General features: G+C 40.0%; 1 protein-coding gene across 1 annotated transcript in view; it reads left to right on the top strand.

Moving 5' to 3' along the window:
* The window catches only part of PLXNA4 (plexin A4), a 1,025,959-nt gene that overhangs the window by 932,856 nt on the left and 66,817 nt on the right, over nucleotides 1–26,286 (top strand). Inside the window, exon 27 of the mRNA XM_073559904.1 lies at nucleotides 4,372–4,471. Within this exon, the coding sequence (XP_073416005.1) occupies nucleotides 4,372–4,471 (100 nt within the window). The remainder of the gene's footprint in view (nucleotides 1–4,371; nucleotides 4,472–26,286) is intronic.

Genomic DNA, 26,286 nt, shown 5'->3' with positions numbered 1-26,286 from the left:
GAAAACAAAAAAGAGGACATATCTCTTTCTGCTGGGGAATATTTAGGGATTGAGTTGTTTTCTTGATATGTACAGTGCTTTGGCTCTTGGTGAGGAAAGCGCTATAGAAATATTGTATTTTATCTTGAATGGAAAATCTGACCTGACCAGTTTTCAGGATGTATTTTGTGTTATCTGGTCATCTCTTCGAATATATTCATAGTTAAAATACAGGTTCTAGTAATCATGACGAAGATGGAAAGAATAGAGAAAACCGAATAGCTTTGATGGCTCTGCATTATTGGCCAATGAATTTGTATTCTTAGCTTCGATATGCATCGAGTTGGCATACAGCCCTAAATGTTCAGCTATGTATACTCATGAGCCCATGATTCTCTGACATCCTGGAGGCATCATTTAGAGAAATGTATCTTTTCTGGTATTTTATCACCTTTATGGCCAAGATAAAATTCTCAAAGGGAGAATACATAAGGAGACCTGTACTTGGAAATATTCTTATTCTACATTTATGTGACAAGCCTTGGCTTTTATTGTTGTATATGTTGTAATATAAGTTGGTCACACTATATCGAAAGATATTTTTCAAACTAATAGCAGAGAACAAGTTAATTTGAGTGGATTATAAGAAAAAGATAAACACTATATATTTTTGTTCTGTTTTCTATAGTAATGCTTGCTGTACATTTTATGGTATCCATTGCCCTCTGCCAGCTGCCGGTGTATCACAAATAAACACTTAGTTTTTTGGAGACTCCAGTTTTGTCGTGAAAGCTATCTCCTGCTGCATGCCAGCCCTAATGCTATAGTGTAGTTCAGCAAGATTAAAAGTATTACTGCTTTCAATCGATGGGATTATCACTTAAGCAATAATAACACCAAATTACATGCTTAAGCGGCCTATTATTTTGACATTTCCCTATATAGCTCTGCGTTATGGCTGGTTCTGTATGATTATTCATATGTCATGGGTTCTGTTAAAAAGGAAGCAGTGAAATGCTGTTGCCAGGAGATAACTTCATTTGCTTTATGAAAATAAATGATATTTTTTTTTTAGAACACAGACAATAGTGATATAGATTATGAGATACATAAAGAAGTTAACAAACAGCCACAGTCATTAGAAAAACCAAGTCCGTCCTCTTTTAATTTTATAGTTTTACATATTGGGACACATATATTATAAAACATCTTACAGCCTCAGATGAGCATCAACACATGACAAATTACACCATGTCATTATTTAGCCAAACCGTCAAAATGTAAAAGCAATGTATTAAAAATTAAGTAGACGCATACTGCTTCCAAATGGATTAAGAGGATGCTGCTAATCAAATGTCCTTGATTAGTCGTTCATCAGCAAGTATGACCACCTCTATTGAAACAGAAGTTTTGGCAGTTTGCTGATCTGGCACATTCAGGAGTATGAGAAAGAAGAAAAACATCAGCAATGATCTTAGAGAAGCAATTATTGTTTCCATTGATCTTAGAAGGCAAGAGATGAGCAAACTCGAACTTAAAAATTCAGTTAGTGTCCGAACATGTACTTCTCCCGGAAGTCCATTGCAGTGTTTTTAGCTCCCAGAGGGTTGATAGAGATTATTAATAGTGATGAGTGAGTGTTCTCGATATTCGAGTTGTTCGAGCATGCTCGGGTGATCTCCGAGTATTTTGGGCGTGTTCGTAGATTGTTTGTGTCTCAGCAGCTGCATGACTAGACAGCCTGTATAAATGTGGGGATTCCCTAACAAACAGGCAATCCCTGCTTGTGTTCAGGCTGTATATAGCAGCCGCAAATCATGCAGCTACGGAGACACAAACATAATCTACGAGCACGCCCAAAATACTCGGAGATCACCCGAGCATGCTCGAACAACTCGAGTAATGAACGCACTCGCTCATCACTAATTATTAACAAGTGGAAAACATTCAACACTTTTAACAGTGTTCCCAGTAGAGCACATCCCAGTAAACTCACACCAAGTTTAGATCATGCAATGCTCAGAAAAATTGTGGAAAACTCAAGAGCTACAACTTAGAGTCTAAAGGCCTCAGGTAGCATATTAAATGGTCCTGTTTGATACATTGTAATTAAATATGGCTTGCTTGGAAGGGTTGCCAGGAGGAAGCCTCTTCTTTCTAAAAAGAACATGACAGTACAGCTATAGTTTGAAAAGTTAAATCTAAACAAACCATAAGACCTTAAGAACAACAATGTCCCTTAAACAGATGACACAAAATTGTAGATATTTGGCCTTAGTGCCATGTGACACATTTGGCAAAAACCAAGCAAACACAGCATGTCAGGGCAAAAAAAGTCATACTACCTGTTAAGCACAGTAATAAACAAATCTGAACTGAGAAAAGTAAGTTAATGTGTATGCACAATGTAAGTGCATATTAACACATGACCATTAACCAGAGAAAACAAAACAAAAAACACAAATATCCTGAACTAAAAAGTAAAAAATATACTGCAAATAATGCATAAAGGTAATAATAATAAGGGTATTTATTAAACATAATTTTGATCAAAATAATGTACAAGCCATCCCGCCACGTCACGGTAACCCTTGTGGGACAGTCCCTACTCTAGTATTTAAAACCTTATCACTTGCCAAGTGGCGTGAATGTGAATAAGGGTCGAGCGGCTGAACCACTAGTAACAGCTTAGGCCAGACTGGATGGCTTTCAGAGCTCAGAAAGAGGGCGGTCACACCCATGTATGCACTGAATGCACAATGAAATGAATAATAAACAAATCTGAACTGAGAAAAGTAAGTTAATGTGTATGGACAATGTAAGTGCATATTAACACATGACCATTAACCAGAGAAAACAAAACAAAAAACACACAAATATCCTGAACTAAAAAGTAAAAAATATACTGCAAATAATGCATAAAGGTAATAATAATAAGGGTATTTAGTAAACATAATTTTGATCAAAATAATGTACAAGCCATCCCGCCGCGTCACGGTAACCCTTGTGGGACAGTCCCTACTCTAGTATTTAAAACCTTTTCACTTGCCAAGTGGCATGAATGTGAATAAGGGTCGAGCGGCTGAACCACTAGTAACAGCTTAGGCCAGACTGGATGGCTTTCCCAGCTCAGAAAGAGGGCGGTCACACCCATATATGCACCCATGTTTACTAAATACCCTTATTATTATTATTACCTTTATGCATTATTTGCAGTATATTTTTTACTTTTTAGTTCAGGATATTTGTGTTTTTTGTTTTGTTTTCTCTGTTAAGCACAATAGTGGAGGGGAGATGAATTGCCAAAACTGGATCATGCAACAGGACAATGATCCCAAACACAGCACATATCGACATCAGAATGGCTGAAAAAGAAAAAATCAAGATGCTGCAAAATATTACCAGTATAAAACTGTAATTAAATTATAAAGGTCAGACATGCTGTTGCTATGTTTCATTTAGGGGATGTTGAAAGCGCAGTCATATACAATTACTATGGGACCTGATTCAGCAAGATTTCCTTAGAATTCTGGCATAAAACACTTTGAAATATTACAAGATTTTTTCACCAGTAGATTTTATATTAAAAAAAAATTAGACACTTTTGGTGCTTTTATGCCACTTCAGGCCAGATTTGCTAACTTTTAGAAATGTGGGCAGAGATAGGGCAAGAAAGGTCATGACTAAGCACACAATTAATTCATGACAATTCACTCCACAAAAGTACACCAGAAGAGTACTCCAGATTGTGACTAGGGCAACATTTCTAGTGGTCGTGCACGACAGCTGAAAGGTATACCAAGTTTATTAGGAGGCACACACTCCTTTATAAGTTAGGTGCATGGTACAGCAGCACACAGTTCATCAAGATGGACGTGCAAAACCCCAGTCTTGATAAATTAGGCCCTTTGTGTTTTAGATATCCCAGAGTTGCCAGTTATCTCTTTTTGACTGTATCTTTCACGTATTGGGAGAATGACTCTCTGAGTTAAGACAAAATTATAGCTTTATCTGAAATCATGTTTAAAGCCACAGATAACCCAGATTGATTCCATGATGTGAGAGTTAGCGTGAAGCGCTCAGTGCAGCGTCAAAATGGCGCATGCATCAGCAAAAGCTTACCAGCGCACAGCCTGCGTACCCAATGCTAACGATTGGGTAGGCAGGTCGCATGCAGCGTCATGCGCCCATAAGGGGAGCCAGAGGGGGCACGGCAGGGGGCCGAGCTGCACGGCGGCCCTGCGCTGCACCTCCTAACACAAGTGTGAAAGTAGCCTAAGTCTATATAAACCTGGACTATAAAGAAAAATTGTATTAGAGATTAAACATTTAAGTTGGATGATTTATGAATGATGAAGAAATTGACTTATAGATGTATTTTTTTATGAACAGGTTCCAGATGGTGCAGTGGTAGCACTGGTGTCTAAGCAAGTCACAGCCTACAATGCAGTAAATAATTCTACTGTGTCCAGGACATCTGCCAGTAGATATGGTAAGGAATGATATTGCTATTTAGCTGTTTGTAAAGCTCCAATGAGTTTAACCGGTTATTGTTACAGCTGAAAGTGATCAGGAGAATCAGCTCTTCCATACAGCATAGCTTTACCTTTATGGGGTTATTCAGCCCTAGTGACATTTTTGACAATCATTGCACCCTGCTGAATCATAATAGTGTGCTTGTCGTCACTTAACTACAAGTATGTGTTTTGTATGCTTTTGGTCACTTACCGGTTAGATTATCATCCGTTTCTCTCAATGTGTTTTTTTAATAAATGGATGATAATGTAGTCACCATGTGACTGTGCCAAATATGAAAATTACATACTTATGGTCATGTAACGACTGCTGGAATCGGCATGATGAGCCAAATCTTAACAGCATGTAAAATAGACTCTGATAGGATTTGGCAAGGTTCAATGTTTGCCTAAAATTCCACCAGGGCTGGACAACCCCTTCAATAGTGGAAATATTCCTTACTACAATAAGTTATAGGATCTGTGTAGTTCCTGTATGCAATATCCCTATTAGACTAGTCACATGACCATATATTCTCTCATCTGAGATGATGAAAAGATTGAAAAAAGTGTCCATTTTCTCCATTATGTCAGTGCAAGAAAATTGAAGTGCATTCGGATGTCCTCCGAGTGCTGTCTTATTTTTTCCACTGACTCAATGAATTTGCTTGGCCGAGTGTGATCCAAATATCGAATGCAAATCGTGCATGCTGTAATTTTTCCCACAAAAAGACTGAGTCCAAGGACAAAATTGGACATGTTCACGGCCCCATAGAGAAATATTGGTCCAAGGGTGATCCGATGTTTTTGTCGGATCGCACTTGGTCCAAAGATATGATGGTCTGTATGAGCCCTTAGAATGTGCCACCACTGATTGGTGGGAATTTGATGATTAAGACTCAATATTGGCAGCTTACTGGGGCAATTTTTTAAGGCCTGAAAAATCTATTCAAGTTTATATATTTATCAAAATTGTGAGATTCAGGTGTTTCCTATTTCTAAAACCTGGTTTAAGCAATTATGACAACTTGGATTTGTTCAATTATATATAAACTTAATACATGATGTGAAGTCCTGCAGAGGAACATGTTGCATCCTTCTTAATAGAGGGAAAGGATGTAATTGTCACAGACTATTACACTAAACAATTTCCCTTTTTGTAATATATAATCCACGACTGCTTCTCTTTTTCTTAGTATCACACACGAGCTTTGTCTTGTACGCATGCTCTTATACAAGCGCAGTCCATGTTCACGTTCTCTAACATTCATTCAACATTATGTTGTACTGGCTGTGCCACGTTAAATTGTCAGGAAGATGCTCTCTGCTATTGCCAGGAGAATAACCATCAAGTGCCCTAACCAAGCTTGGCTTGTTGGAATATTAATTGGCTATGACAGTAGCTATTATCCTACTTTATTTCCCATACCAGTATAATGCCTATACTGAGGATAGTTACTGTCAGTTTTGATGTTGATTTCTAATTTGATGTGTAACACAAGTTTTATGTCTTCTCTAATTTGAGACTAAAATTAGATTGATTGTAGAAAATGCAGAAAATGCCATTATGATTATTTCATAATTCATGCTATAATATTGGCACATATCTGCATATCATATATCACATTAGAAGTACCGTATTTTGTTGATTAAAAAACATAGAACGCACCCCAAATTTTGGGAAGGAAAATAGGAAAAAAGTGTTTTAAATAAAATAGGGATCCATCTTATACCGACTATACAATATCATACTGGTGGAGGAAGGGTCCATGCTGTAAGAAGCAAGCGGTGGCAGGAGATCTCAATCTGCCCATGCGCTACATTCAATGGCCATTTTCTGGAAGCCCACCGCCAGGAAATCAATGCGCAGGGCTGGGACTCCTGTCTCACTGCCAACATATTATTGAAGCCCAGGGATCCTTAGTCTTGCATCTCTGGGACAACAACTCCTCCCAGCCCAGGGCCTGCAGCATCGCCTCACTCCCGCCGCCGCTAGCTTCCTGCAGCTGGGACCCTGCCCCCCTACTTCTGGACTATAAGACTGCCAACATTTTCCTCCCAAATTTGGGGAAAAAAAGTATCTTTTAGTTCGAAAAATACGGTACTTGATTTTATCGGAAGCTGTCAGAGCTCTGGAACCAGGGGCTTAACTACAATAGGTGCAGGGGTTGAAATCACCTAAGGGGTGCAAAATCTCCCTTTAGCCCATATGAAAAGACCAATACTATTAAAGACGTATCATAAAAGGGGGCCCATGAGCTTTTGCATTGGGGCCCATGAGCTTCAAGTTATGCCACTGTCTGGAACATTTACCTTTGGATCTCATAAAAAATACTGTACATTTATTAGAAGGTTACAATCACACAACTGTCAATGTGGGGCAATACAATAGAGTTGGCAGCATTACACTTGTTTTGGCAATTATTTTGGGTATTTGATCATTCCAATAAAGATCAATTTGAGTTGAGAGGAGAGCTAATAGAAGTGTTTGTAATCAGACGCAACTTCTGCAGCACTGCCCGTCCCCCCACACTGAATGCTAGAGATGAGATCTGAAGACTACCGGTTATTCACACTCAGATCTGCTGTTCTTTAGCAAATAATCACTGTGCAGTAGGTAGAGTCTGTTTGTGTCTGACTGCTTGTAAGTCCTTTTCTGGGGGCATGTTGTTCTTCTTTCCCCAGTGTGTTGTTGCCTGCTTATGATTAGTTTGGGTTACAAAGAGGAACAAGCGCATGCTCACAAAGAAATCTCTCTGTTAATGCCAACTTGGTATTAAAAAAATTAACTGGTTAGGTGCAAAATACTTTGGTCACTAATATCTCCTCGACGGAGAGGCAAAAAAATCACAAAACTATATCGTACGTTCAGTTCAACAGGAAAAATTTGGTGAAATGTACTCTTTAAAGGAAACTTGTCCCTAGATTCTTGCTGTCTGAACCACAGTCAGAATGAATCACAGCCTGGCTGTGGTATTGCAGCTAGGTATGACTTACTCTAAAATGCTGTGGTGTTTCAGAGAAAATATAGTTTGAGAAGCTGACTGGAGACTTTATGGGGAGACCTGACTAGTCCAATGTGTCTGGCTGGCTTCTCTCTTTACAGGCACCAAGTGATTGACAGGTCTCTACCTATGTACACAACTGGAGCAGGGTGAGTGAGGAGCTGTTGAGGACTGCATCGGATTTGTTAGGTTTCTCCCTATACTCCACTGCTAGCCTTCTCAAATTGTTTTCTCTGAAACGCTGCAGCATTTCAGAGTAACGCATACCTAGTTGAAATCTTGAAGCTAGGCCTTGATTCATGCTGTCTGTGGTTCGGACAGCATGAACCTAATTATAGATTTCCTCTAATTGCTTCTTTTGCTTAAAAATAATGTCCCCTTCCCCTATGTATATGAAAGCTCTAAACATTTAATTCTGATTGTTCAGAGCAATGATTTGCACCAATGTAAGAGAGTGACAGGACTGTAGTCCTGACCTGAACCATTGCTATATTCATGTCCAGTCCTTCCCCTACAGGAAAATGTACTCTTCTCATCTGCATACCTGCATCTCCAGAATGAGCTTCTTCTGAGTACTTTCCAGGCAATACTGGTCCCTCTCCCAAGCAACCCTCATCAATTGAGACATAGTCCAGATTAACTTCAATACTTTTGACTGAGTACACGTTACTTCCACAGTTAGTACATGGTGACATTTACTTGTTTCCTCATCTTTCCATTTCTGGCTGTCATTTCTGTGCAGTAGACACCCAGACCGGACTGTCTTAGAGTGCTCCCCAGTTTCTTCCTGGCCTAACCTCGCCATGATGACCATTCCTTCTGCCTGTTTCACCCCAGACTCGAAATCATCAGTCACCAGGTTTGATTGCCTCTGGTAAAGCATTCGTCCCGTCTGTACCGAACTCGTCGAAGCTCCAGCTCCCTTCACTTCAGTTGTCCAGCTGACTCCTGCCCTAAAAGCATCGGCCCAGGTGACAAGTTGCCACGTCTTCCCATTTCTGTACTGGCCCACTGCTATGACACACAGTGGCTGTGGTTAATGTGGGCTGCAGCGTGGCTGCCAAGCTGTCCAGGCCTGTAGCCCATCTTGACACTAGACACCCGGGCCCCGTCTCACCTAACTTCCTAACCAACTATCCTCTTACTACCCGGCAATAGTGTTGAGCATTCCGATACTGCAAATATCGGGAATCGGCCGATATTCGCTGTATCGGGGTTCCGATACCGAATTCCGATATTTTTACAATATCGAATACCGGAATCGGAAGTTCCCATAATGCAATGAGCCAGTTGTGTTAGCTATGTTAACTAATGGCATGGCTGTGATTGGCTGCTGAAATGATGTCATCATGATGCTCGGTCTGTGCGGGCCTGCCGGGGGTCTGTGCGGGCCTGCCAGGGGTCTGTGCGGGCCTGCCGGGGGTCTGTACGGGCCTGCCGGGGGTCTGTGTGGGCTGCCGTTGGTCTGTGCGGGCCTGCCGGGGGTCTGTGCGGGCCTGCCGGGGGTCTGTGTGGGCCTGCCGGGGGTCTGTGCAGTCCTGCCGGGGGTTGTGTGTGTGTGCAGGCATCGTCCGATGGGACTACAAGTCCCATTGGGCTATGCCTGCTACAATGACAGTGATTGACACATTAGCCAATGATGGGACAGTAGTAGTCCCATCATCCAGCTAATGTGTTGAATGTAAAAAAAAAAAACATACATACTACATACATACTACATATATACAACATACATACTACATACTACAAACATACTTCATATATACTACATTCATACAACATACATACTACATACTACATACATACTACATATATACTACATTCATACAACATACATACTAGATACTACATACATACTACATATATACTACATACATACAACATACATTCATACTACATACATACTACATATATACTACATTCATACAACATACTTACATACATGCTACATACTACATACTTAAGACACAGAAACAGAACACAGTATGACAAACGTGCATAAATACTCTGCTGTAAAATACATGTAACTGTAAGTAGCAAGTGCTAGTAAAAGATGTTAACAAAACCAGGGTATTTTGTAGATACGTTTTTCTGCAAAAAAATGTACGCTAAGCCACTCCGCCGCGTCAAGGCATACCCTTCTCGGAGCAGTCCTATCTAATATATTTAAAAACCTGAACATGTGAATATACCTTCATGAGCAGGGTTCAGAAAGGCGCTGCCCGGTATGGGCTCGCTGAGCGAAATGGCTTTTTATGCATGTCCCAAAAGAGAGAGGCGGGGATCTCCCAAAGCTTGCATAAGCAAGAAATCAATAGATTCAAAACACATGAAACATGCACAAAAACTGAACGGGTCAATAAGACCCTGTTCACACCACCCAAGAACTAAGACACAGAAACAGAACACAGTATGACAAACGTGCATAAATACTCTGCTGTAAAATACATGTAACTGTAAGTAGCAAGTGCTAGTAAAAGATGTTAACAAAACCAGGGTATTTTGTTGATACGTTTTTCTGCAAAAAAATGTACGCTAAGCCACTCCGCCACGTCAAGGCATACCCTTCTCGGAGCAGTCCTATCTAATATATTTAAAAACCTGAACATGTGAATATACCTTCATGAGCAGGGTTCAGAAAGGCGCTGCCCGGTATGGGCTCGCTGGGCGAAATGGCTTTTTATGCATGTCCCAAAAGAGAGAGGCGGGGATCTCCCAAAGCTTGCATAAGCAAGAAATCAATAGATTCAAAACACATGAAACATGCACAAAAACTGAACGGGTCAATAAGACCCTGTTCACACCACCCAAGAACTAAGACACAGAAACAGAACACAGTATGACAAACGTGCATAAATACTCTGCTGTAAAATACATGTAACTGTAAGTAGCAAGTGCTAGTAAAAGATGTTAACAAAACCAGGGTATTTTGTTGATACGTTTTTCTGCAAAAAAATGTACGCTAAGCCACTCCGCCGCGTCAAGGCATATCCTTCTCGGAGCAGTCCTATCTAATATATTTAAAAACCTGAACATGTGAATATACCTTCATGAGCAGGGTTCAGAAAGGTGCTGCCCGGTATGGGCTCGCTGGGCGAAATGGCTTTTTATGCATGTCCCAAAAGAGAGAGGCGGGGATCTCCCAAAGCTTGCATAAGCAAGAAATCAATAGATTCAAAACACATGAAACATGCACAAAAACTGAACGGGTCAATAAGACCCTGTTCACACCACCCAAGAACTAAGACACAGAAACAGAACACAGTATGACAAACGTGCATAAATACTCTGCTGTAAAATTCATGTAACTGTAAGTAGCAAGTGCTAGTAAAAGATGTTAACAAAACCAGGGTATTTTGTTGATACGTTCTTCTGCAAAAAAATGTACGCTAAGCCACTCCGCCGCGTCAAGGCATACCCTTCTCGGAGCAGTCCTATCTAATATATTTAAAAACCTGAACATGTGAATATACCTTCATGAGCAGGGTTCAGAAAGGCGCTGCCCGGTATGGGCTCGCTGAGCGAAATGGCTTTTTATGCATGTCCCAAAAGAGAGAGGCGGGGATCTCCCAAAGCTTGCATAAGCAAGAAATCAATAGATTCAAAACACATGAAACATGCACAAAAACTGAACGGGTCAATAAGACCCTGTTCACACTTACTACATACTACATACATACAACATACATACAACATGTTACATACATACAACATAAATACTACATACATAATACATACATACTACATACTCACCATCACTTGTCACTTTGATCCCCGAAGCCAGTGTCATCTCACTGTAAAAAATATTAAAATAACAAACAACTCCCTGATCTGCAGAAATCCACGAGTGTCCCACGACAATCTCCTGCAGTGCATCACTGAGAGGTTACTATAGTTCACTGATCTCACTTTATGGCAAAAGCTGCGTGGGAACTTTCTCACACAGCAATGCCAAAAGTGAGACTAGGGACTATTTTTTTACAGTCGCGGAGGAATACAGTGCGGAAGGATACCTACCTCCTGTCATTGTATTCCTGGAGCCCCTAGAGAGCAGTTGCATCAGCTGATGCTGCTGTTCTCCACGGGAGATCGTCGTGGGACACTCGTGGATTTCTGCGGATCAGGGAGTATATTGGTTGTTTGTTATTTTAATATTTTTTACAGATGACACTGGCTTTGGGGATCAAAGTGACAAGTGATGGTGAATATGTACTCTATGTTATATGTACTGTATGTCTATATGTATGTATTGTATGAATGTATGAATGTATTGTATGTAGTATGTAGTATGTATGTAGTATGAATGTAGTATGTATGTTGTATGTCTGTAGCATGTTTTATGTATGTTGTATGTATGTAGTATGTATGTAGTATGTACTATGTATGTATGTATGTTGTATTAATGTAGTATATATGTAGTATGTATGTAGTATGTATGTATGTTGTATGAATGTAGTATATATGTAGTATGTATGTAGTATGTATGTATGTATGTTGTATGAATGCAGTATATATGTAGTATGTATGTAGTAAGTATGTTGTATGAATGTAGTATATATGTAGTATGTATGTTGTATGAATGTAGTACATATGTAGTATGTATGTATGTTGTATGACTGTAGTATGTATGTAGTATGTATGTATGTATGTTGTATATACAGTATGTAGTATGTATGTAGTATGTATGCATGTTGTATGAATGTAGTATACTGTATATGTAGTATGTATGTAGTATGTATGTATGTATGTTGTATGAATGTAGTATATATGTAGTATGTATGTATGTTGTATGAATGTAGTATATATGAAGTATGTATGTAGTATGTATGTATGTTGAATGAATGTTGTATAGTATGTATGTAGTATGTATGTAGTATGTATGTTTTTTTGTTTTTTTTTACATTCAACACATTAGCCGGATGATGGGACTACTACTGTCCCATCATTGGCTAATGTGTCAATCACTGTCATTGTAGCAGGCATAGCCCAATGGGACTTGAAATCCAATCGGACGATGCCTGCACACACACACAACCCCCGGCAGGCCCGCACAGACCCCCGGCGGCCCGCACAGACCCCTGGCAGGCCCGCATAGACCCCCGGCAGGCCCGCACAGACCCCCGGCAGCCCACACAGACCCCCGGCAGGCCCGCACAGACCCCCAGCAGCCCGCACAGACCCCCAGGAGCCCGCACAGACCCCGGGCAGGCCCGCACAGACCCCCAGCAGCCCGCACAGACCCCCAGCAGCCCGCACAGAACCCCGGCAGGCCCGCTCAGACCCCCGGCAGCCTGCACAGACCCCCAGGAGCCCGCACAGACCCCCGGCAGGCCCGCACAGACCCCCATCAGCCCACACAGACCCCCGGCAGGCCCGCACAGACCCCCGGCAGCCCACACAGACCCCCGGCAGGCCCGCACAGACCCCCGGCAGCCTGCACAGACCCCCAGCAGGCCCACACAGACCCCCGGCAGCCCGCACAGACCACCAGCAGGCCCGCACAGACCCCCGAGAGGCCCGTACAGACCCCACCCGCACACACACACGCACAGTCTCCGCCAACGCACCGCCCACACTCTTCCCCCCTCCCGAACTGGATGTGCAAGGAAAGAAAGGGTTTATTTTCATTCCAATATTTGTGCCCCATTGACTTGCATGGGTTTCTGGTATCGGAATTGGCGATACCTGATATTTTTGGGATATCGGTCCGATCCAATCCGATCCAATATTTCCTGATATCGGAAGGTATCGCTCAACACTACCCGGCAGCCCTTCCTACAATTAACCCTCCTATCAGCTACTCCAATCAGGCCCACTAGTATGCGCCCATCTAGTGTCTCTCATCATAACAATACTTACCTGAGTCTATAGGAACTATAAATTAAAAGTGCCCTCCTCTAATGTTCCCAGAAGGATGCACTAACTTTCCCTAACTGTACATGTACAACAGACACATTGTATTATGTAATAATATGATACAAGAATACAAGACAACATACAACAACTTTCTACAAAATGGTATCACATACATGTGGCAATACCATTGAGGATGAGCGATAATACATAATTTCTATGTAGCAGTACCGCAAGCATTTATCATAGACACATTTGTAAACATCAACAACCAGGAGACAATCTGAGGGAAGGGGAGCAAGTAAGACATCAAATCTCACCCCCTTACACCAAAGTTTTGAGTTGATAAGGTGCAAAAAGTATGAACATTGCTGCTTTGAAAGAAAAAGAAACAAACACTCCTATGTTGCTTACCACTGTCATTAAATTGTTTGTGAGAAAGATTTTGGTAAACAGCAGGCTAGTTATTACTGACATGCCATGTCTTCTACCATCCTAAGGATCATTAGTTTCTGCTTTTAACCCCCAACCTTTTTCCTAGGACTGCTACATACAAAACCAAATGTAATGAGGCGTTTATGATGTCAACATAGCTGAACAGAGAGCCTGACTGATCTTTTCAATTAATCTCCCTTGGTACATTAGCCCACTGACTGAAACCAAACCAAACTTTCTTCGCTGTCTGCTACGTTTGTGACTGTGCAAAATATTGATTAGCTACTGCAGTGTATTTCTCTTTGTCATAAAATAAAATGTGTTTGACAAATAAAAGGTAAAACATTGGCAGAAATGCCATCTACGCTCAAATTAAAATATTGTATTACCTGTTTAAGGTTCTGGAAAATTAGTTGATAATGGAATCATTTGAATGATCATTACTATGGTCATCTTATCGCGGGTTGTTTTTTATGGTCATTTCATCGCGGGTTGACTAGTTCCTTTATTTATTGTTGACGGCCCCCCGATGAAGCCTATGCAAAACGCACATAGGGGCTGGCTGTCCTTGGACACACTGCGACCATGACGGGTGAGGGTCTTTCTTTGAGTAGCCGATTCACTAGGTGCCCTTAAAGGCGTATATACATTTTATTATTTGGTCTGTTTTGCAAAGACCTTGATTCCTCTGGTTGGATATACCGCACATGTTTTATCACTGTTGTGCTGTGGACAACATTTTTTTACCTGTGTCCTTCATGTGACACTGATATTTTATATATTTCTTAGAATGTGTAATTGTGTGAAATAAATTATTTTCTTGTTCACATGACATGTTGCTTGACTCCGCTATTTCTGATTTTTGGGATATATTCTTGGAGTCTTTTGTCTTACTGACACATTGAATTTTTTATTGTTGTCTTTGTTATTGCTCTGATCTATATCATCATATTCCTTTATTTATTAGTAGTAATTCAGTTTATCTTCCACCAAATATGAGGTATTGAGAAATATTTTCCCTTTAGAGTATTTGGTTGAATAATAATATTTTACCTTTTAGTGTGTTTTTGTGCCGTTTTCACTCACAGTCCTCGTAAAGTGGGAATAAGTGACAGCCCATTTAATAATAAGGTGCATTGACAAACGTTTCGTGTTTTTTATATTATAAAACTGTCTAAAAATTATTATTATTAGTCATTTCTGATTAAGCAGTTCTGTAGAGAACACTGACTCAAAATGACAGAGCTGTTGTAAGAGGTAACATGATCCTGCAGTCACTGAGAGGAGTGATGTGTTATCTATACCATAACTCCTTCCTCATGTGTCCCACTAATAAGCTTGTCAGAGGCCCATTGTGTCCTACATTCAGTAGTACTACTCCCCGGACAGTGGATGCCAGTGGTGCTTCTGCTTCCACTACCAGCTGCTACATTCTTAGCTTTGGTATGGATTTTTTTGTCTTCTACACTACCCCGTCTTTTACCATTGACACTTTTTCTTTCACTATATAACATTATAATTATTCAACCAACATCAAAAAGGATGTAACATACTAGCAGCTGCAACCGGGTGCTGTATTGTTGTGGCATGTATGGATGTAAATGTTGACTAGTAAAAAAGTGTACAAAAAAATTGTTTACGATACTCACACTTTTCTGTAACAAATATATTGCGCTGCCTTGCTGCTGCTTTCTGTTTCATGGAGAATGAATTAAAAAATGGTTATTAGAATTATGGGATGAAAAAGTATTTGTATTTGGCCATGATTTTTTTTATTGCAATGCCTAAAGTTTAAGGGAATTTGTCACCACATTTGACCTATCTAAACTATTAATATGGCCATACAGGTTATAGACTGCTAAAAACATCCTACTTGTATGTCTATAAGACGTGTTGTTGCTGAGAAATCATCTTTTATCACTTTGTATAAATGAGCTCTTCCAGACTCTGGGGTGCCTGTAAGATGTCTCTGCCTCTTACTTATTTGTGAATCTCTATTTGTAAAATTGGGGTGGTAATATAAAGTATAATTAAACTTAATAATAATATTTTATGCAAATAATATTATTCCTAAAGCAAAATCTGCACAAGGTTTAATGCAAAACTTAAAAATTATCGGTTTAAATAGCCATTAATTAAAGAAACAGCAAGTAAATTTTCTGTTTATTTTGGGTAACTAAGTATAACTTTCTCATATGGTCCTAAGGATTATAATAATTTATACTTTACTGTTGTCTCTAGGAAGACCAAGCAAAATAGCAAAATAATATGCACAAAAGAAGGATTTCGGTCTATAATAGGGACATCAGTGTCCAATGTCAGCATTAATCCTCTAGAAACTGGATATACTGTGCCACAATAATAAAAATAGAGTACATAATGGAGGAGAAAGTAAAAGTACCTTACCTATAAAAAATAGAATTCTCAAATTGGAAAAAAATGCTTTAAAGGTATTTTCAGTGTTCAGGAATGGGGTCTTTTATCTCTCACACTTCATATTTAGGAGGTTATGAGTCCAAGGTGTTAAGAAGCTCAACCCCAAGATGCTCCATACACATTAAAGTTGGCCAAACTCATGGATGTTGACAGGACCGGACAGCCATCTAATGTGTATGCGTGTTTTCACTCTTTCCCCAGACAGATGATATCAAGGAGAGATAAGGTTTAGGCACTTTAATTCAAATGCCACCTCCCTTTTATCCTCTGGTCCACAAGCTGTGGCAATCTTCTCCTCTCTCTACCTATTGAAAACACATGAAGACTCAGTTGAGTGTTCTAGTGTATAGGGAAGTCGGGAGCGATAGCTGATATACAAACAACCGACATGTGATAGTCGACAACTGTCATATGTATGATCAGCTTACCTCATCATGATGACATGAAAATCATTCTTCTTGACGTGATGCCGAGGGAGAGGTTTTGAGTATATTTTCATACTCTTCCCAGTAGTTTACAAAACTCTTCTAAAGGGATAGGCTTTATTAGGCTTGTAGCATATGAAAGGTTCCATGTCTGTTGTCATTGGGAAAATTCTACTAGTTTTAATCAGCCAAGGCTCAAAAAATCTATCACAGTAACTAGGCAATACTACTATATGTTAGAGTCTACACCCAGCATTCACTATTTTCTATAAGGTACATATGATATAATACAATTGATGAAAATCAGAAGAAACCTTAAAGGGAATCTGTCACCGGAAATTTGCGGGCTATGTAAATGCCCTGTGTCCGGTCTGATGGGCGGTGTTTCTTCTTATTTTCTCTACCCAATCCGTGGCCTCCGTCCGTGATATTTTCCGGAATTAGAGTAATTCTCCATATTTCGCGCGTGCGCAAAGCAATCTTGCCTCGCGCACGCACAGTATGCTTTGTCCAACTGCGGGCAACTGATTTTTGGCTTTGCCCGCAGTTGGGCAAAGCATACTGCGCGTGCGCGAGGCAAGATTGCTTTGCGCACGCGTGAAATATGGAGGAGAACTACTCTAATTCCGGAAACTATCGCAGACGGTGGCAACGGATGGGGTGGAGAAAAGAAGAAGAAACACTACCCATCGAACCGGACACAGGGCATTTACATAGCCAGCAAATTTCTGATGACAGATTCCCTTTAAGTAGCGGCATAGACAGAAAGAAAAGTTAAAATAGTGCAATGAAATTGCAGTTTCTTTCAATAATGGAGGCAAAATCATGTTTGACAAAAATGCCTTGGAATACTGCTTTGCAGGTAGTTTAAATAGTACAAGATTTATAAAAAATACTATTGGTTTTCATAATCTAATTTGCTCTTGAGTATATGTTAATTATGTTCTTACCCACTCAAAAATGCACTTAGAAGTTTAATCTATATTTCCTAAAGGGGCATGTTCTCCCCTAACAATAATTAAAGTTTCCCCTGATTCAAAGGTTAATAAATTGTATGATTATCACTACACCCTTAATTGATGGTTGCATCGCTGCATGGTACCTTAGTTGTTGAAAAAGTCCTTAATTAATTTTTTTTTTGCTTTCAAGGTTTCTTAACTACAAATAAAGGATTAGAGGCTTTAACAACAAGACATCATTCACTGATTTTTGCTATACATTAGTTTTAGTAGATAGGTTGACTCTTAAGTAGGCTAGCTAAATGTTCTTGTGTATATTTTTCATTTTATGTTACTTGACCTTTTTGTAATTATGTAAGCTGACGTTGATACCAAAATAAAAGTTATCAGATCACAAAGAGATGAACAAAGTGTAATGCCACATATTCAGCAATTTGTGCACAGTAATTACTTACTAGAAAAATCAGATCTGGACTACAGAAAGTGATGAAAACATGATATGCCAAAGTACAACTCTTCATATAGTCACTAAAGCTACATTTACACTGAAGGATAATCGTAAGCGAGCATTCTAAACAATTCTCGTTTAATGGTAATCTTTCAGTGTAAAAAGGCTCTGATCACCTGATGAAAGGGTAAAAAGCACATTCATCGGGTGAAATGATCTTTTGTGCAGCGCAAAAGATCATTGTTCTCAGCGGTGCATCCTTTGTAAACATTACTCACATTGCAGAGAACCATGGCAGCTTATGAGCACAGAGTATAGATGACTAGATCATGCAAAATTCGAATTTGCCTGTTTCCTCGGTTTTTTTTCCTGGGAAATTTCATTGGTGGATAAGTTATTCTTCACAAATGTAATGTCCGTTATTATGCTCTGTGGTCTTTGCAAAACCCAGAGCATAATAAAAGTAATATGTAAAAAAAAAATTGTTATAGTCACCTTCCGCTAACCTCTCAGTCTGCTCCCATACTCCCCATTACCACTCCACCACCCTTCCTAGCAACATCTTCTGATCCTCTCTTTGCTCATGTTGGAATCTATGGCTCTCTCACACTGTGCCAGAATTTTGGGTGTCATGGCACCCATGAGGGTTCTGTGCAGGTGAACGTTATGTCAATGACCTCATGACATTGTAGTAACCTCCCGCATGAATGCACAGAGCCCTCTCGGATGTCATGATACCCACAGAGGTCTGGCACAGTGCGAGAGACCCTAAGTTCCATTGTGACTGGTGAGAGATCAGAAAGTGGGCTTAAGACCCTACGGGTTGCTGTAAGTAATGGAAGTACCAAAGATGTGAGCGATCAGCTGAGTAAAGCAATTTATATTTTTTTAACCTTTTGATGGTCCGTTATGGTTCAGAAAAATGGTGGCCAATGATTATTATTATGTGGAACCTATACAGAAGCGCTTTACAAAAAATCCAGACTTTGCCGAATGTGAACTTTTGTAAAATTAGAATAGAATTCAATTCCACTTAAATTTGTTGGCTCATCTCTACTCACTTGCTTAACCCCTTTCTGACATCAGACATACTATCCCATCCATGGGACCCGGGCCCCTATGTCCATGGACGGGATTGTATGTCTAGCACGATCAGCGGTGCCCACGTGGTGAGCGCCGCTGATCGCGGCCGGGTGTCAGCTGATTATCACAGCTGACACCCGGCACTATGTGTCAGGGGTGGTCACGGACCGCCCCCGACACGTTAACCCATTGCACACCGCGATCAAACACGGTGTACCGGGGGTTAAAGGGAAGCATCGGCAGGGAGGGGGCTCCCTCTGTGCTTCCCTGAGCCCCCCACAGCAGCTCAATGTGCAGCGCTTCTGCAGGGGGCTCTTTCCCTGCAGGTCCCCGGATCCAAGATGGCGACGGGGACCTTCGGGGGCCTGCAGGGAGCTGGCTTCCTCAGTGCCTGCAAAGCGCAGGCAAGGTGGAAACCTGCACACTGCCTGTGACTGATAGCTGATCTGTCACAGTGATCTGTGATGTGACAGATCAGCGATCTGTCACAGGACAGTGATGTCCCCCCTGGGACAACCCAATAAAGTTAAAAAAAAGTGTAAAAATACTATTTTTTTATTTTCACGCCCGGACATTATAAACTTCTGTGAAGCTCTAGGGGGTTCAAAGTGCTCACCACACATCTAGATAAGTTCCTTAGGGGGTCTAGTTTCCAAAATGGTGTCATTTGTGGGGGGTTTCCACTGTTTAGGTACATCAGGGGCTCTCCAAAGGCAACATGACACCCGCAGACCATTCCATCAAAGTCTGCGTTCCAAAACGTCACTACTTCCCTTGCGAGTCCCGACGTGTGCCCATACAGTAGTTTTCTCCCACATATGGGGTATCAGCGTACTCAGGACAAATTGGACAACAACTTTTGGGGTCCATTTTCTCCTGGTACCCTTGGGAAAATAAAAGAAATGGGGCCTAAATGATCATGTTTGTGAAAAAAATACGATTTTTTTATTTTCATGCCCAGGCGTTATAAACTTCTGTGAAGCACTGGGGGGTTCAAAGTGCTCACCACACATCTAGATAAGTTCCTTAGGGGGTCTAGTTTCCAACATGGTGTCACTGTGGGGGGTTTCCACTGTTTAGGTACATTAGGGGCTCTCCAAAGGCAACATGACACCTGCAGACCATTTCATCAAAGTCTGCATTCCAAAATGTCACTACTTCCCTTGCGAGCCCCGACGTGGGCCCATACAGTAGTTTTCTCCCACTTACGGGGTATCAGGGTACTCTGGACAAATTGGACAACAACTTTTAGGGTCCATTTTCTCATACCCTTGGAAAAATAAAAACAATTGGGGACTAAATGATCATGTTTGTGGAAAAAATACGATTTTTTTATTTTCACGCCCGGGCGTTATAAACTTCTGTGAAGCACTGGGGGAGGTCAAAGTGCTCACCACACATCTAGATAAGTTCCTTAGGGGGTCTAATTTCCAAAATGGGGTTACTTGTGGGGGGATTCCACTGTTTAGGTACATCAGGGGCTTTCCAAACACGACATGGTGTCCGATCTCAATTCCAGCATAAAAAGTCAAATGGTGCTGTTTCCCTTCCAAGCTCTGCCATGCGCCCAAATAGTGGTTTACCCCCACATATGGGGTATCAGCGTACTCAGGACAAATTGCACAATAACTTTTAGGGTCCTGTAACCCTTGGGAAAGTAAGAATTGAGGGTGAAAAGATCATTTTTGTGGAAAAAATGTGATTTTATAATTGTACGGCTGTACGTTATAAACTTCTGTGAAGCCCTTGGGGGTTCAAAGTTCTAACCAAACATCTAGATAAGTTCCTTAGGGGGTCTAGTTTCGAAAATGGTGTCATTTGTGGGGGGTTTCCACTGTTTTGGTACATTAGGGACTTTCCAAATGCGACATGGTGTCCGATCTCAATTCCAGCCAAAAAAGTCAAATGGCGCTGCTTCCCTTCCGAGCTCTGCCATGCATTCAAATAGTCGTTTACACCCACATATGGGGTATCAGCATACTCAGGACAAATTGCACAATAACTATTAGGGTCCTATTACCCTTGGGAAAATAAAAATTGGTGGTGAAAAGATCATTTTTGTGGAAAAAATATGATTTTTTAATTATACCGCTGTACGTTATAAACTTCTGTGAAGCCCTTGTGGGTTCAAAGTTCTCACCACATATTTAGATAAGTTCCTTGGGGGTCTAGTTTCCAAAATGGGGTCACTTGTGGGGGTTTCCACTGTTTAGGTACATCAGGGGCTCTCCAAACGTGACATGGCGTCCGATCAGAATTCCAGCCAATTTTGCATTGAAAAAGTCAAACGGCGCTTCTTCCCTTCTGAGCTCTGCCATGCGCCGAAACAGTGGTTCCCCCCCACATATCAGGTATCAGCGTGCTCAGGACAAATTGCACAATAACTTTTCCAGTCCAATTTCTCCTTTTACCCTTGGTAAAATAAAAAAATTGACCCTGAAATATTTTTTTTGTGAAAAAAAGTTAAATGTTCATTTTTTTTTAAATATTCAAAAAAATCCTGTGAAGCACCTGAAGGGTTAATAAACTTCTTGAATGTGGTTTTGAGCACCTTGAGGGGTGCAGTTTTTAGAATGGTGTCACTTTTTGGTATTTTCAATCATTTAGACCCCTCAAAGTGGCTTCAAATGTGATGTGGTCCGTAAAAATAAAATGGTGTTGTAAAAATGAGAAATCGCTGGTCAACTTTTAACCCTTATAACTTCCTAACAAAAATTTTGGTTCCAAAATTGTGCTGATGTAAAGTAAACATGTGGGAAATGTTACTTATTAAGTTTTTTGCGTGCCGTATCTCTGTGATTTAAGGGCATAAAAATTCAAAGTTGGAAAATTGCAAAATTTTTAAAATTGTTGCCAAATTTCCATTTTTTTCACAATTAAACGTTAGTTATATGAATTAAATTTTACCACTAACATGAAGTACAATATGTCACGAGAAAACAATGTCAGAATCACCGTGATCCATATAAGCGTTTCAGAGTTATTACCTCATAAAGGGACAGTGGTCAGAATTGTAAAAATTGGCCCGGTCATGAACGTGCAAACCACCCTTGGGGTAAAGGGGTTAATAATTGTGCATACAGTGTAAAGACAGTATATACTGTATGCAGTAGCAGAGTAATGATGAAAAACAGTAATGGACAATATGTTGTTCTAATACATTAACCTTAAGGTTATGTTGAGTAAAAATTGCACATTTTTGGGGTTATAGATTTATCATATAGCTATTTAATGATATTAGCAACAGCATTTCACTACAATGGGAATGTTGTTGTGTCGGTAACAAGTCAACTCACTTCATTGAGCACTTGTAACATATTTAACATGCTTTCTATCTATTCTTAAATATATTTGAGTTGTTTTTGAATTAATGAACTATTAGATTTGTTCAGGGTTCTAACATACAATGTACATGTAAGATCATTGTTATCACTTCTGTAGTAAAGACAGAAGTAGTGAAATCCCCTCACTGCATATAACAGGAATACTGCAGTCACTTAATCTCCTGAGGAGCACCATCCACTGATGCGAATGAGCCAGGAAGACTCATTAATATTAATTTCTGAAGTGTTGCTGCAATTAATGAAAGACACTGTGACCTTTTCAAAGATATTTTCTCTTCCTTGTTATTGCCAAGTTGGGGAAAAAAGTTCGAGGATGAGAAATCATCAATTTCCGTATACAGCAGTCGGTGTTGTAAATGAGCGTGACACTTACCCGGTAATTATAATGGAACTCGGGAAGCATTAACAGTGCTCTTTAAGAGAGTGGAAGAATCATCTTTAATGCTACTGTGTGTTAATAACCACATAAAATACATCATTAAACATGGTTAAACTTTACAGGGATGTAATTAGCAGTATTAATTTCATTCAGTGGAGCATTGCCAGAAAAACAGCATTGGTACTTCCCCGTTTTTTTTCTTTTGCATAATGAGCTGACCTCGCTGCGTTGGGATGCTCGGTACAGCATGTGAATACTTCAATTAGGCTAGGAATGTCTTATTGTTTTATTACTTTTTTCAAGGTCTGAGCAAGACGTGTGATCAAAAATTATGAACCTCTGTAGTTTAACAGGTGTAAATAAATGAAGAGGTTATAAGATTCGATGGTATTAAAATCATATCCCAGGTGCTACATTTAGAAAATTAATGTACATTTTCTCGTTAATCATGCCCAAACCAGTGTAACCACATTCTGTAAAATAGATTTTTCTACCCCAAAAATACAAATGCATATATCTAACATATAAAGAGTATAAGAAGCATAAGCAAATCCCTAGAAAGTAATGCTCTATAGTAGTCCTAAATAGTTACGCGTCCTAATGAGACAAATTTCTAGCATTAAAAAATAGGACTTAGTACAATGCTCTTCTATGCCATAGCCAAGGAAAAAAATATGTAAATAGAACGAATAAAAAACAATTCTTTATTTAGGATTATTTTAAAAAACATATAATATGCAAAACTTATATGCCAATATGATGCATGGTGGTGAGCCAAAGAAAAATAAGTGGCACCACCGGTTGGCAGGCAAAGACACAATATAAATCCTAATACTCATAAACAGTACAGTCCAGACTCGATTCAATCAATCCAAAATTGAACAAGAGTGTATCCATGAAAAGAGAGAACAATTTGCTGTAAAAGCCATAAACATATGTTTATCTAACTTAAGGCTAAAGTGCATGCAGTTAGCACAAGACAAAAAACTGGAGCATTAGTATATGGGCCATTGTATAGTACATTAACATGCAGAGAGTAATAACATGTCTTATAAATGTCTCAGCCACAGCGCTAGCGCTATAGTCTACTCAGCTGCAAAATATTAGGATAATACCACAAAATTACTCAAAATAAATAAATAATTAAAAGTTTTAATATTTGCGCTCAGAGATAGACCTTTATATATACTAAACTCACTCTTCAAGTAGAAGTGGAAAACTAAGTAGCCAACCTAAATTGCAACCTCCAATTAGCGATGAGGGTCAGGCACCGCCTACTTGACTCTTTACAAAAACTTCAAAAATAGAAAATAAAATAATAGAAAAAAATTTATAATTCAGATTATGCCACGTATACAAAGTTCACCATGGGGCTAAGGAGAATAAAAATTGTCCATAGAAAGAAGAAAAAGAATTACCTTGAGATTAGCTTCTTTGAACTGATAGTGCTTAGCAGTCCAGGTCCTGTGCATAGGAGGTTCCAATAAAACGACAACGATAATATTAATAAAATCCAGAGTAATGACACCATGTGAGGAGAAGGGTTTGATGCTATAAGTTGCGGACGCTTGTCCCGGCCGGAGACAGACGTCCTCTCTGCAGTGCACCCTCCTGGGCTTGAGGCGGTAACGGCGCACGCCGAGAAAAGCTGACAAGGTCCGCAGGACCTTGTGTGACGTCACAGTCACGTGATCACTCACGTGACTAGCTATGGAGAGCGGTGAAGCTCAAAAAACATCCGACGCGTTTCTGAATCAACGGATTCCTTCATCAGGGATACTCCATAGCGGATAGATAGCATTTATATACCCTCCACCTTCAGAGGTTCTAATTCAGACATTGAAAGCAAAAAGTTCGATTTCACTATTAAGCCCATTAGGCATCAGAGTGTCCATCATGAAAATCCATCTACTTTCTTCTTTTGACATCTGATGGATGAAGTTGCCTCTCCTCCAACTTCTATTAACCACTTTGATGCCTGTCACTAATGTACCTCTTGTAAGACCCCCATGATTAATTAAAAAATGATTGGAGAGGGGATGACCGCTAAATTTATTCTTAATATTCCTCAGATGTTCCGCTATCCTTATATGCAATGGACGTATAGTCCGGCCAATATATAATTTGCCACAAGGGCAGGTGATTCCATATATGACCCCCTTAGTTTCACAAGTTATGAAGTCCTTAATTTTGACCTCCCGAAATTTATTTGAAATGGACAATTGCTTTCTGAGACCTAATTTTCTACAAGGTCCACATTTGTTGCATGGAAAAAACCCTTTTGGGGGTGTGTGAACATGTACATGACTCGTCAACATAGGTTTAGGAATAGAAGGGGCTATTGTATTACCGAGATTATTTGCTTTCCTAAAAACAAACCTAGGATAAACTGGTAACTTTTCACCGATCACTTTATCGTTTTTTAATATATTCCAGTGTCGGTTAACAATCTTTCTAAGGATTTTACTGTTGGCATTGTACTGCGTAATAATAGGAATATCTTCCATAATAGAACACTCGGTGTTTTTCTTTTGTTGTATCAGTAGATCCTCTCTCGGCATTTTCCTAACAGTCTCCTTGATTTCACCCAGGGCCTTAATGTCATACCCCTTTCGGACAAATTTATTAGTCAGAAACACCGCCTCCTTATCAAAATCTTGTATTCTAGAGCAATTCCTATGAGCCCTAATGAGCTGGCTTTTAGGTACATTCACAAGCCAGCTTGGAAGGTGGCAGCTATCCAGAGAAATGAAATTATTAGAATCTGTTGGTTTATGAAAAACCTGGGTCTCTATGTGATCATTTTCAATAAAAATTTTCAAATCTAAAAAGTTAATCTCTTTATGACTGGTGGTGGCTGTAAATTTTAAAAAATATTGATTTTTATTCAGTTCATTTAAAAATTCTCCCAATAAAATAGGCCCACCAGACCAGATAAAAACAATGCCGTCTATGAATCTCTGCCATAGGACCAGGTTCTTCCGTAGGGAACCTCCCGGGTAGATGATTTCTTGTTCCCACTTGCCTACATACAGATTAGCATAATTCGGGGCGAACCTGGTCCCCATGGCAGTCCCCCACTGCTGGGAGTGGTAGTGCGCCCCAAATCGAAAAAAGTTGTGAGTTAAAATAAAATGTATACAGTCTAAAATGAATTGAACCTGGTCGTCCGGTAGATCGCCATCCTTAATCATGAAGTATTTTACTGTTTCACACCCTTTGTCATGTTGAATGACAGTATATAAAGAGGCAATGTCTAATGTCCCCAAAATGTAATGGTTTTGCCATTCAATATTTTTCAAAATTCTTAAAATATGTGTACTATCTTTCAGATAGGCCGGAAGTTTAGGGACTAACTTCTGTAAATGGCAGTCAATAAATTTTGATAAATTGGCCGTGAGACCCCCTATTGCCGATATAATTGGT

Source organism: Dendrobates tinctorius, unplaced genomic scaffold, assembly GCF_039654945.1.
Source record: "Dendrobates tinctorius isolate UK_male_01 unplaced genomic scaffold, ASM3965494v1 ptg000281l, whole genome shotgun sequence".
NCBI classification, from domain to species: Eukaryota; Metazoa; Chordata; class Amphibia; order Anura; family Dendrobatidae; genus Dendrobates; species Dendrobates tinctorius.
Note: the sequence above shows the minus strand (reverse complement) of the source record. Positions and strands in the feature narration are given on the sequence as shown.